Below are 15086 nucleotides of genomic sequence, written 5' to 3' on the forward strand. Positions count from 1 at the left end.
TGGGGGGCTGGCTGGCGTGTTCCTGGCTAGCTCGGAGTAAGTTTAGCCAGTGGAAATCGGGAGCTGCTGCTGGGGGGCAATCTGATCGCGAGGCGGGCGAGAATGACTCCGAAAACCTCCCCAAATTTTCTGCCGCTCGATAATCGAAATCGCAAGCCATCCAGCAGTGAGTCAGCGCCACTCCAGCAGTTTTGCTCCCCAGAAAGCTCTCTCTCCCTCAACTCTTCTCCCTTTATCCTCCTCCTCCTACCGGGCTGACTGCTTAAGCGTCTGTAGCGCCTTTCCTTTTCTCTTTTTTCCCTTTTCTTTTTTTTTTTTTTTTCGTCTTTAATTTTTCAAATCTCATCCCCCTTCACTCCGAAATTAATTCCCCGCAGTTCGCTTTGATCGGATCGAAGGGCAAGGAAAGACACCAACGCCTAACCAGACGGAGGGCAGAAAAGCAACTTCCATCATGGAGGGCATAAAGCAGACATTTGCACAATGCAAGCGAGAGGGACGCTCTGCGCTGGTTGCGTATGTCACCGCGGGGTATCCCCGCCCTGACGAAACCGTTGATATCATATTGGGCATGGAAGAGGGTGGAGCCGGTAAGGGCGCAAAAAATGTTTTTCGCTACATCTATATATATACTTTTTTTTTCTCAAATGAAGGTATCTGTGATTATCTGTCAGCTAACCTTTCTATTTCTCTCCTTTTTTGGACGGCAGATATCATCGAGCTCGGCGTGCCCTTTACAGATCCCATTGCCGATGGCCCCACCATCCAGCGCGCGAATACTCAGGCGTTGCAACATGGTGTTACTATCACTTCTGTGCTTGAAATGGTTCGCCAGGCGAGGGATCGGGGATTGAGAGCTCCCGTGCTGCTTATGGGCTACTACAACCCGCTCTTGCGATATGGCGAGGAAAAGATACTGAAAACTGCTAAAGCCGCCGGGATCAATGGCTTCATTATGGTTGATCTGCCACCAGAGGAAGCCGTTCGATTTAGAGATCTATGCAAGAAGGAAGGGTGAGTCAGTCACCGCGGGGAATGTGTTTTTAAAACTGTGGCGATGCTGATATTCATGCTTTATGTGTAGGCTCTCGTATGTCCCTCTGATTGCCCCTGCTACCTCAGACTCCCGAATGAGACTACTCTGCAGCATCGCCGATTCTTTTATCTATGTTGTGTCGAGAATGGGTGTCACTGGCGCCACGGGTCGACTAAGTACGGGCCTTCCAGAGCTTCTGGCACGAGTTCACAGCTATTCCGGAAATATACCAGCTGCGGTAGGTTTCGGTGTGAGCACGAGGGAGCATTTCCTGAACGTCCAAGAAATTGCAGAGGGCGTCGTTATCGGAAGCCAAATGATCACGGTGCTGGGTGAAGCACCTGAAGGCCAGAGAGCCCAGAAGGTCAAAGAGTACTGTTCAAGCATCACGGGAAGGACGGTTGATCGGAGCAAGCTGTCAGAGCCGTTCACGAGGGAAATTGACCTCACTGAGGCACTGGCAGAAGCGCAGGAACCCACGGGGGCACAAGTCGACAAAGTTATCAAGGAGGGTTCTAGCTCAGGACCGGGACTCGTTGACCAGCTCGAGGCTCTTAATGTGACCGGGGATCCAGCTGCGATCCCAGCACGCTTTGGAGAGTTTGGTGGGCAATATGTTCCGGAGTCACTCATGGATTGTCTCGCCGAACTGGAGGCTGGATTTAACGAAGCCAAAAATGACCCTAAATTCTGGGAAGAATATCGCTCGTACTACCCTTACATGGGACGTCCCAGTAATCTGCATTTCGCTCAGCGCCTCACCGAACACGCTGGGGGCGCTAACATTTACATCAAGCGAGAAGATCTAAATCATACAGGAAGTCACAAAATCAATAACGCACTCGGCCAAGTTTTGCTTGCAAAGCGTCTTGGAAAGACCAGAATCATTGCCGAAACTGGAGCAGGCCAGCACGGTGTAGCTACCGCAACTGTGTGCGCAAAGTTTGGCATGGAGTGTGTTGTTTACATGGGTGCAGAGGACGTCCGTCGACAGGCGCTCAATGTGTTCCGCATGAAGCTTCTCGGGGCGTCCGTGGTAGCTGTTGAAGCTGGCTCTCGGACACTCCGTGACGCCGTCAACGAAGCACTTCGTGCCTGGGTCGTCGATCTCGAAACTACACACTACATCATCGGCTCGGCGATTGGCCCTCATCCCTTCCCGACTATCGTTCGTACATTCCAGTCGGTAATCGGTGAAGAGACGAAGCAGCAAATGAAGGAGCTAACAGGCAGACTCCCCGATGCCGTGGTTGCTTGTGTCGGCGGAGGTAGCAATGCTGTTGGCATGTTCTATCCCTTCGCCGACGATCTTAGCGTCAAACTGCTCGGTGTCGAAGCTGGAGGCGACGGAATTGAAACGGGAAAGCACTCGGCGACTCTCTCTGGAGGAACCAAAGGTGTTCTTCACGGCGTGCGAACCTACGTTCTCCAGGACGAACACGGCCAGATCTCCGAAACTCACTCCATTTCGGCTGGTCTAGACTATCCCGGCGTCGGGCCGGAATTAAGTTCTTGGAAAGACACCTCGAGAGCCGAGTTCATTGCTGCCACAGACGCTCAGGCTCTTATTGGTTTCCGGACTATTGCCGAGTTGGAAGGCATTATTCCCGCCCTGGAATCGTCCCACGCAGTGTACGGCGTGATCGAGCTTGCAAAGAAGATGGGCAAGGGGAAGAACATTGTACTGAATTTGAGTGGCCGGGGCGACAAGGATGTGCAGAGTGTCGCTGATGCTTTGCCCGTCATTGGGCCAAAGATTGGATGGGATTTGAGATTTTAAGAGAAAAAAAAGAAGAAGATATTTTCTTCTTAACTGACCACAAGGAACGTAACTGTTCCGATAGTAATGTACAGGGCCCCGAGTTGGAAAGTTCTTGAGCGATGAAGCCAATGGAAAAAAGGGAGAATACGTGGTGCAGAAGAGACTGAATAGTGTTTCGGTGCTTTATGTGTAGTTACATATCCACAATGGGGGGTTGGCTCTCTGGCACCATAAGCCCCTTGATATGTCTGAAGATGGACGTGACTTGTGTATTTCGGTTTTAAAAACAGATTTTTCAAGACCTTTATATCAACAGCGGAATAGGTATAGATCCGATGTACTCACGATCTTAAATCCCGCAGTACGTACTATCTATTCTATAATAACTAGTCGGTGCGTTTCCATATTTTTTTGGAGCTGTTTGATGGAGCACAGTCACGCACTGTGATTCCCTGCGAAGCAGGGATGACCTTAACCATGGATCTTGCGTAGCTTCTAGTAGGGATCGCAAGGACGAGGAAGGCAGGGATGTCGGGTTTCAAGGCATTTTGAGGGTCGTTGTATCTTGACAGTCAAAGTCGTCATGACTACATAATCGACTTATCGCTTGGGGATTGTTCCATCTGTGTCTAGATGAAGTGGGGACGGTTTGGCGTTGCACTTCTCGGGGCGGGCTTGAAAGCCAAAGCAGGTGATGAGAACTTGTGTGGGAAATTACGTTTACTTCCCTGCGTCAAAGTGCTTGGAGCTGCTTCTGCTGATATAGTTACCGAGTATGGTGCAGCCCCTGCTCCCATGTTAATTGTGAACAAAGCAAGATATGCTTGGCATCTTCTCGAGCACAAGTACATATACAGTCTTATCGCCATAGTCACATTTGCTCTGTACGCCGCACATTACTCAAACTATACGGAGTACAGTAGTATACTTCTTCTCCCCTTGGAGTCTGCTTTTTCAGCGATGAAGCCTGAACGGCTCGCGGAGAAGAGGAAAATTTGCGCCGTATGGGTCACGTGGCAGAGGGACTAGGTGTTGGGGAACAACCTAAATCTGAAGAGTAGGATGAAGATCTATTTGCCTTTATGGATCCTAATAAGGGTATTAGCTGGCCGAGCTCTCGACAGTGAAGAACTTAGGATACTGGATTCCACCTATTCAGAAGAATCAGAGAAGATTGCACGATATCTGACTACCCTGACGAAACCATTGGGCATGGATGGAAAAGAAGGCATGTGCTTGATATCCACCCCAACTTTCTCCCAACAGATAGGAGCCCAGGTAGGATGAACCTCTTCACTTAACCTTTGCGAATCTCTTAGTTGACATTGGGAACAGTGTTTCACATAGGCTGACACATCTTTATACATCCCTGGCCACCAGTATCGAGCTTGTAAGGTGGAGTAAGTTCCTTCTCGCCCTTTATGGCCAAATTCATCATGCATCATGTGTAGGATTTGTCTGCGTTGTTCCAAGTCGTCCACAACACGCCTTAGGGGTACTCCAGATCCTGCTCGCCTAAAAAGTTGATCTGCTTCCACAACATATTTGGTTGCTTTTCTGCAGAATTTGGCGTATTCTTTTTCATCCATGCCTAATGGTTTCGTCAGGGTAGTCAGATATCGCGCAATTTTCTCTGATTCTTCTGAATAGGTGGAATCCAGTATCCTAAGGTCTTCACTGTCGAGAGCTCGGCCAGCTAATACTCTTATAGGATCCAAAGGTATTAATTCCATGTCACGTGATATGCTTACGTCATTAGAGCGGGGAAGTCATCTGATTGGCTCTGGCGCATCACGAGCTACGAACGGCACCTTATACGGAGTAACTCCAACACATCACATCTCCAATCGGCGCATACTGAAGCTCGCGCTCGTTTGAATACCTCCCTTGAGCTTGCCCTTTCCTCCCAAGAAATAACAGATATTTTAACTTGCCTCGTCATTCAATCATGGCGCCGGGGCTTGAAGATCCCCGGATGTCTTCCGTCCAACCTCGCATCCGGTACAATACCATTGGGGGTATCAACGGCCCTCTGGTGATTCTTGACAATGTACGGAAAACAAGCCATTTCTGCTTTTGCTGTAGTACACTGGACTAAATTGTGGCCCTTGTATCCTAGGTCAAATTCCCAACATACAACGAAATCGTGTCCTTAACGTTGCCTGATGGCTCCGAGCGAGCTGGTCAGGTCCTTGAAGCCAGGGGTGCGTATACCATTGCTATAGCTTGAGGATAAGGAAGCCTTTGGCTAATTGCACCGGGTTTATAGGGAATAGAGCCGTCGTGCAGGTGCGTTATGCGGAAACCGAATGGTAATCCCCCGTGATGGATGCTGATACGAGTTGGTGTGATATAGGTGTTTGAAGGAACATCTGGCATCGATGTGAAGAAGGTGAGAGGCGCGGTTATACAAATTGCCGCAGGAGTCATTGCTGATTATCTGAAAAGACCACAGTCGAATTCTCCGGTCACAGTCTCAAGCTCGGTGTGTCCGAAGACATGTTGGGTCGAGTATTTGACGGATCCGGCCGCGCAATCGATAAAGGCCCCAAGGTCCTCGCGGAGGACTATCTCGATATTAACGGCAGTCCCATCAACCCTTACTCCAGAGTGAGTGGGCGTCGTACTCACAATATTGCACCGTAAGCCCGGCTGATCTCAACTATAGGTGTACCCCGAAGAAATGATCTCTACGGGTATCTCGGCCATTGATACCATGAACTCGATCGCTAGAGGGCAGAAGATCCCAATTTTCTCCGCCGCTGGTCTTCCGCACAATGAAATTGCTGCCCAAATTTGTCGTCAAGCTGGCCTTGTGAAACCGACAAAGGATGTGCATGACGGACACGAGGAGAATTTCTCTATCGTGTTCGCCGCTATGGGTGTGAACATGGAAACTAGTCGATTCTTTACAAGAGACTTCGAGGAGAATGGCAGCATGGAGCGCGTCACATTGTTTTTGAATCTTGCCAATGATCCTACGTAAGTGCATGGCTTCGAGCATAGTGGGGAGCGCGGAAAGCTAACAAGGGATCAGGATTGAGCGTATTATTACACCTCGCCTTGCGTTGACTACTGCAGAGTATTATGCGTATCAATTGGAGAAGCACGTCCTTGTCATCTTGACGGATCTGTCGGCGTATTGTGATGCTCTTCGTGAGGTCTCAGCTGCCCGTGAAGAAGTGCCAGGTCGACGTGGTTATCCCGGTTACATGTACACTGACTTGTCTACGATCTACGAACGAGCTGGTCGTGTAGAAGGTCGTAATGGCTCTATCACCCAGATCCCAATTTTGACTATGCCTAACGATGGTATGTTCGATGTGACGTGTCTCCGACTCGAACCCTTTTCGCTAATTCGTGCCTAGATATCACACATCCTATTCCCGATTTAACAGGATATATCACCGAGGGACAGATTTTCGTTGACCGTCAACTTTACAACAAGGGTATCTACCCGCCTATTAACGTGTTGCCGTCGCTATCTCGTCTCATGAAATCTGCCATTGGTGAGGGACGTACTCGTAAAGACCACGGCGACGTATCCAACCAGCTCTACGCCAAGTACGCCATTGGACGTGATGCAGGTTTGTTCCTATGACTATCCTTTTGTAGTGCCGGGGCATGCTCACTGACTTTTACCTTAACCTAGCCGCCATGAAAGCTGTCGTTGGTGAGGAAGCTCTGTCCGCTGAGGACAAGCTCTCTCTGGAGTTCCTTGAAAAATTCGAACGAACATTTATCGCGCAGTCGCCGTATGAGTCCCGAACAATCTTTGACTCGCTGGACATCGCCTGGAACTTGCTCCGCATCTATCCCAAGGACCTCCTTAATCGCATTCCGAAGAAGGTCATTGATGAATTTTATCAACGATCCGCTAAGAGTCGATCCAGGAAGCCAACTAAAGACACTAGGGATACTAGCGGCGGCGACGCCGTTGCTGAGGGCAACCTAATTGATGCGTGATGGGGGGTTACTATTTAGAATGAGGGCAGGTATTGGTCTCGTTTGATTGCTTTCAGCGCCGATAACCCCCTTTGCCGAATAACTTTCTTGGGGGGTTAACTGGGGGTTTATTAATAATTGTAAGCTACAGTTTTGGACTGAATATAGCCCTGTATACGGAGTATAGTCTTATTTCTCTGCCAGGACGGGGGGCTACAAGAGTCAAGGTAGCATTGGACTCTCCCAAAGCAAGGGCTCCATCCAGTCATTCGTCTCGAATTTCCTGCATTTCACCCACCTCAGTCTCTCGGCCTGGGAGTGGCCAGTTTGGAAAGCAGACTTCAGCCTTGCCACGGTCAGCCGGAATGATCGTCGAGGCAGCCAGTTCCGATCATGCACGAGAGTCCCAAAAATTCGGGATAATTTCATTGGCCAGCCGCACACCTTCACCTTCTCGAGGGAACCTGTCTGTGTTGCTTGATCAGCATCTGTCCCATCCTCAACCCGCAATTGCTCTGCACTCTGTAAAACTCTGGCGGGGAGCATTGTGAGACCACATCGTAGCGCGCACAGGGTACCGGCCAACGTAGCGAGACCAAGCAATATTACTTTTTTGCCCGGGTCTTGGCTTGTTTGTGTGGGAACGCCGAGTCTGCCCAGATCGCAGGATCCGAATGCCAACGGTGCATCCTTGCTGGAGAAAAGCTGGAGGTTTTATGCCAAGATATCTCAACCACCGGGCTCGTGAAGGTTAATTTGTATATACTCCGTCCAGAGTAGATGCATACCATTCTGCGGAATACTTCGTATCGGACGTCTTGTACGCAGAATATACAGGTGGCAACCAGGTGCCGACAAGCCACCATCACGGCACACGCATTACGATGATGATGCCAGGCTCTCTAGGCCCCCGAAGGCGAAGAAAACAACGCGGACTTCAATGGGGCCCATAGGTGGCTTTGACCTAGTCCTCGATAAGAGTAACAGAGGTTCTAGAGTGGCTTTTCCTGCGGTACCCTTGTCAGGCCCTATCACCGGGTGCCCTTTAAGGCTCCCCTCTTCCGGGCTTGCAGATCTTTCGACAACGTGGACACGCCTGTTCCCCCCGGACCACTTTTGGCGGCCCTCCAATTCCTTTCACAGCCCCAGCTCATATTGTCTTTGCCTCGAAAGCAGGGGAAAACAAGCGATCGATTAAAAAAAACAAAAGGAACCCCCCACTCTCATACACACAGACAGAGAGGGCATCGAATGATGCCAGTTTTGGCTTCTAGAACTTGAGACCAAACAAAGAGGCATTTAAAAGATGCTGCACCATTTAGTGACACGGCTAGCGTTGCTGCCGGTCGCCCTGCAAATAGTCGTGCTCACGACAGCGCAGGGCACCACCGACTCGGATTCGGAATCAGAGATAACACCCACTCGCAGCTCGCAGTCTTCCTCGACAGCGGCAACGAGAACAAGTACGAACACCGGCCCTGCGACTCATACCGTCAAGGTGGGAGCAAAAGAGGATCCTCATCAGTATATACCGCATACCATCAAAGCGGACGTTGGCGATGTAATCGAGTTCGAGTTCTATCCACGCAATCACTCAGTAGTGCAGGCAGATTACCTGGCGCCGTGCGTACCTGCAACCGGGAGATACTTCTATTCGGGAATATTCAATTCTTTCGACGAGGAGGATGGCATGCTGGTTGGGAAAGTGAGCTTTGAGATCTCTGCAGCCTTGAGTGTATGACCATGCTGATAGTCCGTGATATTTAGCCGCCAACATGGAAGTTGACCGTCAATGACACCAAGGTAGTCTCCCATAAACCCCTGGTTCCTTACACCGAGATAGGAGTCGAGTTCGCTGACGACTGTTAACGTCTCCTACAGCCGACATTCTTTTATTGCACCGCCATCGACTCGTGTATTGTGAACGGAATGGTTGGCGTAATCAACCCGGTATAGTCCTCACAGTTGTGGTCTATTTCACTTTTTAAGGCTGTGGACTCTTATGTTCTAATCTTTCTCCTTGCTCTCTCTAGAACGAATCGATGACCTGGGATGCACAGTATGCAAAGGCCTTGAAATATCCGTACATGTTGGTTCCCGGCCAAGCGCCACCTGCGGAAGGGAGTGACCGTTCAGAGCCATCGTCATCGCCATCGTCATCATCATCTGGTCTGGGTCGTGGAGCTATTGCTGGGATCGTGATCGGGAGCATCGCCGCTATCTCTATCTTGGCCGCTCTTTTCTTCGTGCTTGGGCGCAACCGCGTTTACCGCAAGTGGCTAAACTCGGAAGAAGAGAGTAACGACCGGACACGGCGATGGGCAATGAGCGGGGGAGACTGGTCGATGGCCGGCAGAAGCGAGAAAGATGGGGTTACGATGGGCTCGCACCCGGCCCATACGAGCATGATGTCGCCGGATATGTCCCACGTCGGTGGACCGTATAGCCCTCCGCTGCAGAGTCGGTCGCCGCCACCAGCGCATCGGAGCTGGGATGGCCTTGGTCAATACCATACACCCATTATGCAGGACGAGAGACCGCCAGAATTGAGCTCAGCTGCTGGGGTTCAGTTGGTAGAGCTGGAAGCGACCCCTCAACGCCACCCATCGAAGGGTCGTCACCAGATATATTGATATACGCGAAGAGTATTTCGACCCTGCGTGCCTCTCGACTGTGGACACACATAACCATCTTACGTATCCTATCATTCACCCAAATAATTTCCCGAGAACGACTCTGATATCTCAATCCATTCATGATCCAGCATATTCTAGCGATCAAAATCATTGCCAATAAGTGTCATTGGCACAGCATTTTCACGCCACTGTTTTCTCTTTCTTCTAAACCCTGAGCAAGCGGTCATTCCCCCTATCCCCCTCAATACACACACACACACACACACAAGTGTCATGTTTTCAGTGCTTGGAATAGTTGAAATATCCTTTTGTACATACACCCGGACTTGACCAACGCACCATCCATGTAATTTTCTCTTGTCTTATGCGTTGGATTTTGCTTGTTTATCTTTTCTTTACCTTTTTTTTTTTTTGGCTTATTTTTTTTTTTTTGGGGGGGGGGGGTTGTTCCGGTTGTGATACCTGGGCAGCATTGAGAAAAGATCAATTTGATACGATAATAAAATATCTGTTTAGGAATGCTAAACAGGAAGTTGAATGACGCGGTATTTTCGGGATATCAAAAAAGAAAATGATATATTATAGCAGACACAATGGAAACCTAGATTCCATCTTCCGTCGCAGCGTCTCTGGCGTTCGTGGCTGTTGTCCAAACTGTGTGGATCTGAGTTGCATCATGGAAAGTCAATTTATTAACTTTTTCTCCAGACCTCCCTTGAAAGCAGACTCGAGTCTCTTTGAGGATAAAGTTGTATTTCTTCTGAATGCAGGTTTTTAACTACACTCCAGGGGTATTGAATCTTTATTCCGCACACAACCGACACTTTGCAGACATCACCAATGCAACCTGACAGGGTGACTAGCCTCATTCCTCCCGTCACTTTTCACCGCCATCTTCTCGTTTTCACTTCTCGCATTTCAGGGCGGCGAAGAGCCTCCAAGGAACGATACTACCCGGCGAGTTATGTGGTTTATTTCTTCTTGCAGCACATATAGCACTTTGCAGAAACAACTTTGTGTCAGTGATACCAGTGCTCTCAGCCGAAAAGGAAATGGCGAGCTCGAAGGAAACTGGGGGATGATCCTGGGTTCAGGGATGATAACATACGGTTCTGGTTGGCAGTTTATATGGCGTCTCATACTAGAAGAGTCCCAAATTAGCATCTTGTTCAATTCGTCCCAAAAGCTTATGCATGTTCATCCTCTAGGAATCTACCCGGAGGCATCTGGGGCTCGCGGGGGAGGGGGGAGGGAGAGCATCCGAGACTTACGTATGGGGGTTCGCAGTTAGCCTTATTGGGATGGCAGCCAGGCATGCAGTCATCGATCGCAGCAGCCTCGGGTTCAGGAACTGCAGACGCAATGGCCATGAAGAAAGTGAGGGTAAGGGCGAGAGCTTTGAATTGAACCATGGTGGCTATTTGGGCCTTCTCTCTTCTTTCGAAATAAAACGAATTGCGGGGCGGCTTGAGAGATATGTGGAGTGGGATGGACTGTCTATCGGACTCAAATCACGGAGGACACAGAAGGTATTTATGCTTCCTGCCCGTGCTCCTGAATATCTCCATGGACAAAGAACCAACGCATCCCTTGGCTGTGCCTCCTATCAGCAAGCCAACGGCACTTTCGGGACGGTGGGTTTCTCAAAACTTGTTTTTCCCGTTGTCGAAGGAGAAAAGCTCTTTGTCCGTATTGGGCTGAATTAAAAGTTGCACAAACTTGTCCCGTGAGGCTTGCAGAAAGTGGTATTTGCAGAGCCATCTTAGCACGTCTCAAATTACCCCTGAATATCAATGTTGTTCTTCCAGTCAAGTGATTTTTGCTGAAGGACTATGTACCACGTACACGGGCAACGTTCGACATTAAGCTCTGAGTAGTTGCCGAAGAGCATTGAGGTAAGGGTATTGTCACTGTATCACAACGAGTCGAGGACACATGCATTATCACATCGACCGCATCGAGTTGGTGGATCGAGCGAACCTGGGATCGACAAGAGATCATCAGAGCAATGAGCACAAAACCCCCCGTTTTCAAACGCGTGGAGAGGAGGACGGAATCTGGGGTACTCTGTACTTTCGAAGTCCAGTGCTTCAGATAGACGCTAAAATGGCGCGTGCACCTGGAATGATGTCAAAATGTGACGAGCACTTTGTGCGATGCGTCTTCTGATTGATTTACAAAAGAGCAAAAAAACACACAAAGAACGCCGGCCACGGGATCCGGCCTTTGTTTGAGAAGTGATCATCGGGGGTTTAATTTCGCAGGCCTCATCTATTGAGTATTCAGCGGGCCGAGTCCATTGTCTTTTCATCAACGGTGAGGTTCCACAGCAAGGTTTCTCGCTTGATCAATGTATTCAGATGCAGCTCGCCCGGACAATTTACCCCAGACAGCTCTCTTGGCTGGCCATTCGAGCGCGGCCACCACTATCAAGACTAATATAATCTGTATGCAGCGAGCAGAAATTTCCTCTCTTGCGTGTTGTGCAAAAAAAAAAAAAAAAAACCGCGGCACAGTGGTGGCGGCCTTCGCATTGGAAGAGAGCGAAAAAGAAACTAGGTCTTGTCAATATCCATTATCAGAAGAAAACTATATTAAAAACTACTTTCGCATTGATTCCGCCAACAGAGCATCCCACACAAACTCCGCGGCATATCGTTGCACGGACACACGGATCTCACAATTGTCACAAGGAGTCGGGGCTGCCATTGTTGCCCAAGAGCTACTTTCTCGGTTTGCGTCTTACCCTTGGATGGCCCGTTCGCGCTTATTTTCGTGCCATATCCCGTTAATGACGTACCCCTTTCCCGCCTTCATTTTTTCAATTTGGTCGGGACTGCACGTATCCTGCGCTTTGCGGAGGTAGCACGTCGGTCTGGCTTGTGCGGGAAGAGAGTTTGTCTTCGTGGAGTTTGCATCGCCTTTTGTTTGGAATGCTGATATGTTGGGGATTGACTCGCCCGTCGATGGATTCTTCCCTTCAATGATCCGAGTGAATAGCTTGAAAACCGCTTCGGGCTGATAGTACGGGATGAAATGGCCTGCATCGTAGATACGTGCGAACGAGAGGTTTGCAAATTGCCGGACCACTCCACCCGTATAGCTCGTATTTACGATCAGCGGAGCATAGCCTGCAGAATTGAAGTTCGCAATATAAGACGGCGAGGACGACCTTGATGCGGCTGCAATGGCGAACGACGCTGCCTGCCCACCAAACCAGTTGCAGATATAGTCGCGATCGCCGTATATGAGGGCGACTCGTACACCACTGTCGAGCAACGAAGCAAGGGTGGAGGTGTACTCGCCTCGACTGTAGTCACCAGCGTTAAGGAACGCATCGAACACAGTGCTGCTGGACTCTGTGAAATTGACCCGAGAACCAATTGCGCTTTGAACCTCTGGCATATTGAGGTACTCGAGATATGTCAATGGGGGTACTGGGTTGAGAACACCTTGTGCTATGTCGTATTGACTTCGTCCTACTTTTAGGTATACGCTGCTCAATTCTCCATTGCAAGCAATAGTTGCTTGCACACAAGCAGTGTTAACAATGCTCACATCACCGGCGTTTTCGGGGTCGTGGAGTCGGACAGATTCGCGACAGGCCTTGACTTTATCCTTACACCCCCCCGGTTGATGGAACTTCTTATGACTCGCCTTCACATCGTCCAAGGACATCACACGCAGTCCATACGTGTTGTTATATGCGAAGAGCGAGAAATATGGATTCTGTACCAAATCGTCAATGTATCCCTGCAAGATTCCCAACGTCTTGACCTTAATGTCCACCGATTTACACCTGGAGATCTCTCCCCTTTCGCGCTTCTCGTTCTGCTTGTGGAAATGCGCAGCAAATGCCGGTCCATATTTGCCACCGTAACTTTCGGCGAACAAGTTAACCTCTGCAACTCCCTGGCGAGCTCTGTATACTGGGAATTCCGCAAAGAATACTTGTAGCATATGCCAAGTTGCTTTCGCTGCTGTCTCTGTTGTGCTCGCCGTCATCTCGGCGTCATTGGAACTGAAGATACCTTTGCGAAATGTCTGGGAACGACTCGCAGGTGGGTCTATTGGTGGCGAAATGAAATTCCCCGTCAAGAAATCCAATGATGCTTCTTTTAGCGTATCATACGAGAATCCCACCTGCGCAGGTTGATCAATGTAGAGCATGTGTGAACTCCGATCCCAGCCCCATTCACGGGGAATGGTTCCGATTTTATTATTAGAAAGTTGAACCACCTCGCAAGGGCCTGTTTCTTGGAATAAACCCTGCATGCTGCTAAGCCCCGGCCCTCCGCTAAGGTAGATTGTCAAGGGTGCCGCCTCAGGCTTTTCTCTGGCCTCCACGAACCAGAAGAATGTATTGATTGTGTAGTTTTGTTGCACCGGATGCAGCGTAAATGGTGGCAGAGAAATATAGCCCGTGTATTGCTTTTGATGAGGAGAGCTGGTTGCGCAGATTCCTGGAGGCACTCTTCTGTATGTGAGGGTGGCGTTGCGGGCAATGGGTGAGTGGAGGATCGTGCACCCATCGGATGGAGGCCTTGCTTCAGCACAAAGCTGGACAGTGAAAACCGCTCCCGCAGCCCATATCCAAGGTATCTGGAAATGAGTCGTGTTAGTCTCGATGCAATATCTGAATTGTGTCGATTGCCTGCTCCTCTCACTTTCATTTCCCTGCCCCCTTTTGCAACTCAAGCACCTCTCCCACAACGAAAACAAGATATCGTGCGTTTGAACGACGGGTGTTATCCAGAAATTTGCGTATCGATGGCTACAGGTTACCCGCTCCCAACAAAGATCGGACTTCTTCCCTTCCAACTCCAAAACGGCCGTAGTGGAAATCAGAGACAGCGAGGAGCGGCAATCTGCTGGGAAAATGTGGAATATATATATATGGTATCTATGCGCCCTCTCACAAACGAAAGACAAACGGACGGGAAGCGACCGGCCCCCTGCCCAAGTTAACTGCCCGTCTCAAAGGTATCGGCTAAAAGAAAGACATCGTACTCCGGAAATAGACTAGTATTTATTCTGAATTTTTTAAAGATATCGGATCAGAAGAAGAAAGCCGTAGCAGTGGGGAATCTGTTTGATACCATCTTTTCAGAGCGCGATTTTTCAATCGATCTTTTCAAATAAACTCTGAGGCAGTGTGGAAGACGGCATGAGCGAACCATCATGCGTTCAAAGCAGTGAGGAAAAGCAAAGACCACATATTGGCCCTTGTTCGATGGGAAAATCAGCGACGATCAACCCAATCAGACTCTGCCAGTGGAGTGTGTTGGGCGTTGCAGCCCAGACGTGGCATCTCAAAAAATTTCTTCTTGAGATGAACCTGAGCAGGAAGAAAATGGCATCGCCCTCAGCCTTAGGAAGCTCGCCCTCGAAGCCCAGAAGTCCAAGCAGGGTCCTCCCTGGCCGTGGCGTCCTTTGGTCTTCAGCTAAGATTCTCGTGTGTGCTTCGCGGCGGCTGTCACACATCTGGGCCGGCGACCCTGGGCATACTTCCGCCCACAAGCTTTATTTAGAGTAATCCTGGTCCTGGAATTCGCCGTTGAGGGACAACAAAGTACCCGAGAGAGAGGAGGGAAGTCCGGAGTCAGTCCTCCATTCAGTCTACATATGTATGTCGAATAATAAACATCCGAGAACCACGCCGGTCGTCATGCATCTCCCAGAAAAGACTAAGAATATCGAATCCCAG

The 15086-nt window shown here is 49.6% G+C and overlaps 7 protein-coding genes across 7 annotated transcripts; 5 read left to right on the top strand and 2 right to left on the bottom strand.

Moving 5' to 3' along the window:
* The first annotated feature begins 292 nt into the window (after window positions 1–292).
* Window positions 293–3204, top strand: CIMG_05075 (tryptophan synthase). Its single transcript, XM_001245633.2, has 3 exons — window positions 293–590; window positions 711–1014; window positions 1085–3204. Exons 1-3 carry the CDS (start codon window positions 455–457, stop codon window positions 2814–2816), a joined length of 2172 nt encoding a protein of 723 aa, XP_001245634.1. The 5' UTR covers window positions 293–454; the 3' UTR covers window positions 2817–3204.
* Window positions 3205–3949: 745 nt separating this feature from the next.
* Window positions 3950–4590, bottom strand: CIMG_13414 (uncharacterized protein; the record flags this gene model as incomplete). The annotated part of the gene is made up of 2 exons (XM_004446092.1): window positions 3950–4502; window positions 4550–4590. 2 exons carry the CDS (start codon window positions 4588–4590, stop codon window positions 3950–3952), a joined length of 594 nt encoding a protein of 197 aa, XP_004446149.1.
* On the top strand, window positions 4530–6939 carry CIMG_05077 (V-type proton ATPase subunit B). Its single transcript, XM_001245635.2, has 9 exons — window positions 4530–4848; window positions 4918–5002; window positions 5068–5087; window positions 5155–5190; window positions 5247–5408; window positions 5467–5780; window positions 5836–6110; window positions 6167–6385; window positions 6451–6939. Exons 1-9 carry the CDS (start codon window positions 4747–4749, stop codon window positions 6762–6764), a joined length of 1527 nt encoding a protein of 508 aa, XP_001245636.1. The 5' UTR covers window positions 4530–4746; the 3' UTR covers window positions 6765–6939.
* Window positions 6940–7834: 895 nt separating this feature from the next.
* On the top strand, window positions 7835–9921 carry CIMG_05078 (extracellular serine-rich protein). Its single transcript, XM_001245636.2, has 4 exons — window positions 7835–8448; window positions 8511–8546; window positions 8625–8693; window positions 8777–9921. The coding sequence occupies exons 1-4, from the start codon at window positions 8050–8052 to the stop codon at window positions 9374–9376; spliced, it is 1104 nt and encodes a 367-aa protein (XP_001245637.1). The 5' UTR covers window positions 7835–8049; the 3' UTR covers window positions 9377–9921.
* Window positions 9922–10107: 186 nt separating this feature from the next.
* On the top strand, window positions 10108–11393 carry CIMG_13415 (uncharacterized protein). The gene has a single exon (XM_004446093.1). It carries the CDS (start codon window positions 10681–10683, stop codon window positions 11083–11085), a length of 405 nt encoding a protein of 134 aa, XP_004446150.1. The 5' UTR covers window positions 10108–10680; the 3' UTR covers window positions 11086–11393.
* Window positions 11394–11923: 530 nt separating this feature from the next.
* CIMG_05080 (carboxypeptidase) lies at window positions 11924–14052 on the bottom strand (the record flags this gene model as incomplete). The annotated part of the gene is made up of 2 exons (XM_001245638.2): window positions 11924–13981; window positions 14047–14052. The coding sequence occupies 2 exons, from the start codon at window positions 14050–14052 to the stop codon at window positions 12122–12124; spliced, it is 1866 nt and encodes a 621-aa protein (XP_001245639.1). The 3' UTR covers window positions 11924–12121.
* Window positions 14053–14612: 560 nt separating this feature from the next.
* CIMG_05081 (uncharacterized protein) lies at window positions 14613–14915 on the top strand (the record flags this gene model as incomplete). The annotated part of the gene is made up of 1 exon (XM_001245639.1): window positions 14613–14915. The coding sequence occupies one exon, from the start codon at window positions 14613–14615 to the stop codon at window positions 14913–14915; it is 303 nt and encodes a 100-aa protein (XP_001245640.1).
* Between the last annotated feature and the right edge of the window lie 171 nt (window positions 14916–15086).

This window comes from Coccidioides immitis, assembly GCF_000149335.2.
Source record: "Coccidioides immitis RS genomic scaffold supercont3.4, whole genome shotgun sequence".
Lineage (NCBI taxonomy): Eukaryota > Fungi > Ascomycota > Eurotiomycetes > Onygenales > Onygenaceae > Coccidioides > Coccidioides immitis.

Coding starts and splice junctions, on each gene's coding strand:
- CIMG_05075 (XM_001245633.2), top strand. CDS start 455: ATGGAGGGCATAAAGCAGACATTTGCACAATGCAAGCGAGAGGGACGC. Junction 591..710: donor CATGGAAGAGGGTGGAGCCG/GTAAGGGCGCAA, acceptor TTTGGACGGCAG/ATATCATCGAGCTCGGCGTG. Junction 1,015..1,084: donor GATCTATGCAAGAAGGAAGG/GTGAGTCAGTCA, acceptor CTTTATGTGTAG/GCTCTCGTATGTCCCTCTGA.
- CIMG_05077 (XM_001245635.2), top strand. CDS start 4,747: ATGGCGCCGGGGCTTGAAGATCCCCGGATGTCTTCCGTCCAACCTCGC. Junction 5,409..5,466: donor CCATCAACCCTTACTCCAGA/GTGAGTGGGCGT, acceptor TCTCAACTATAG/GTGTACCCCGAAGAAATGAT. Junction 6,111..6,166: donor TTTGACTATGCCTAACGATG/GTATGTTCGATG, acceptor ATTCGTGCCTAG/ATATCACACATCCTATTCCC.
- CIMG_05078 (XM_001245636.2), top strand. CDS start 8,050: ATGCTGCACCATTTAGTGACACGGCTAGCGTTGCTGCCGGTCGCCCTG. Junction 8,449..8,510: donor ATGGCATGCTGGTTGGGAAA/GTGAGCTTTGAG, acceptor CGTGATATTTAG/CCGCCAACATGGAAGTTGAC. Junction 8,694..8,776: donor TGGTTGGCGTAATCAACCCG/GTATAGTCCTCA, acceptor TGCTCTCTCTAG/AACGAATCGATGACCTGGGA.
- CIMG_13415 (XM_004446093.1), top strand. CDS start 10,681: ATGGCAGCCAGGCATGCAGTCATCGATCGCAGCAGCCTCGGGTTCAGG.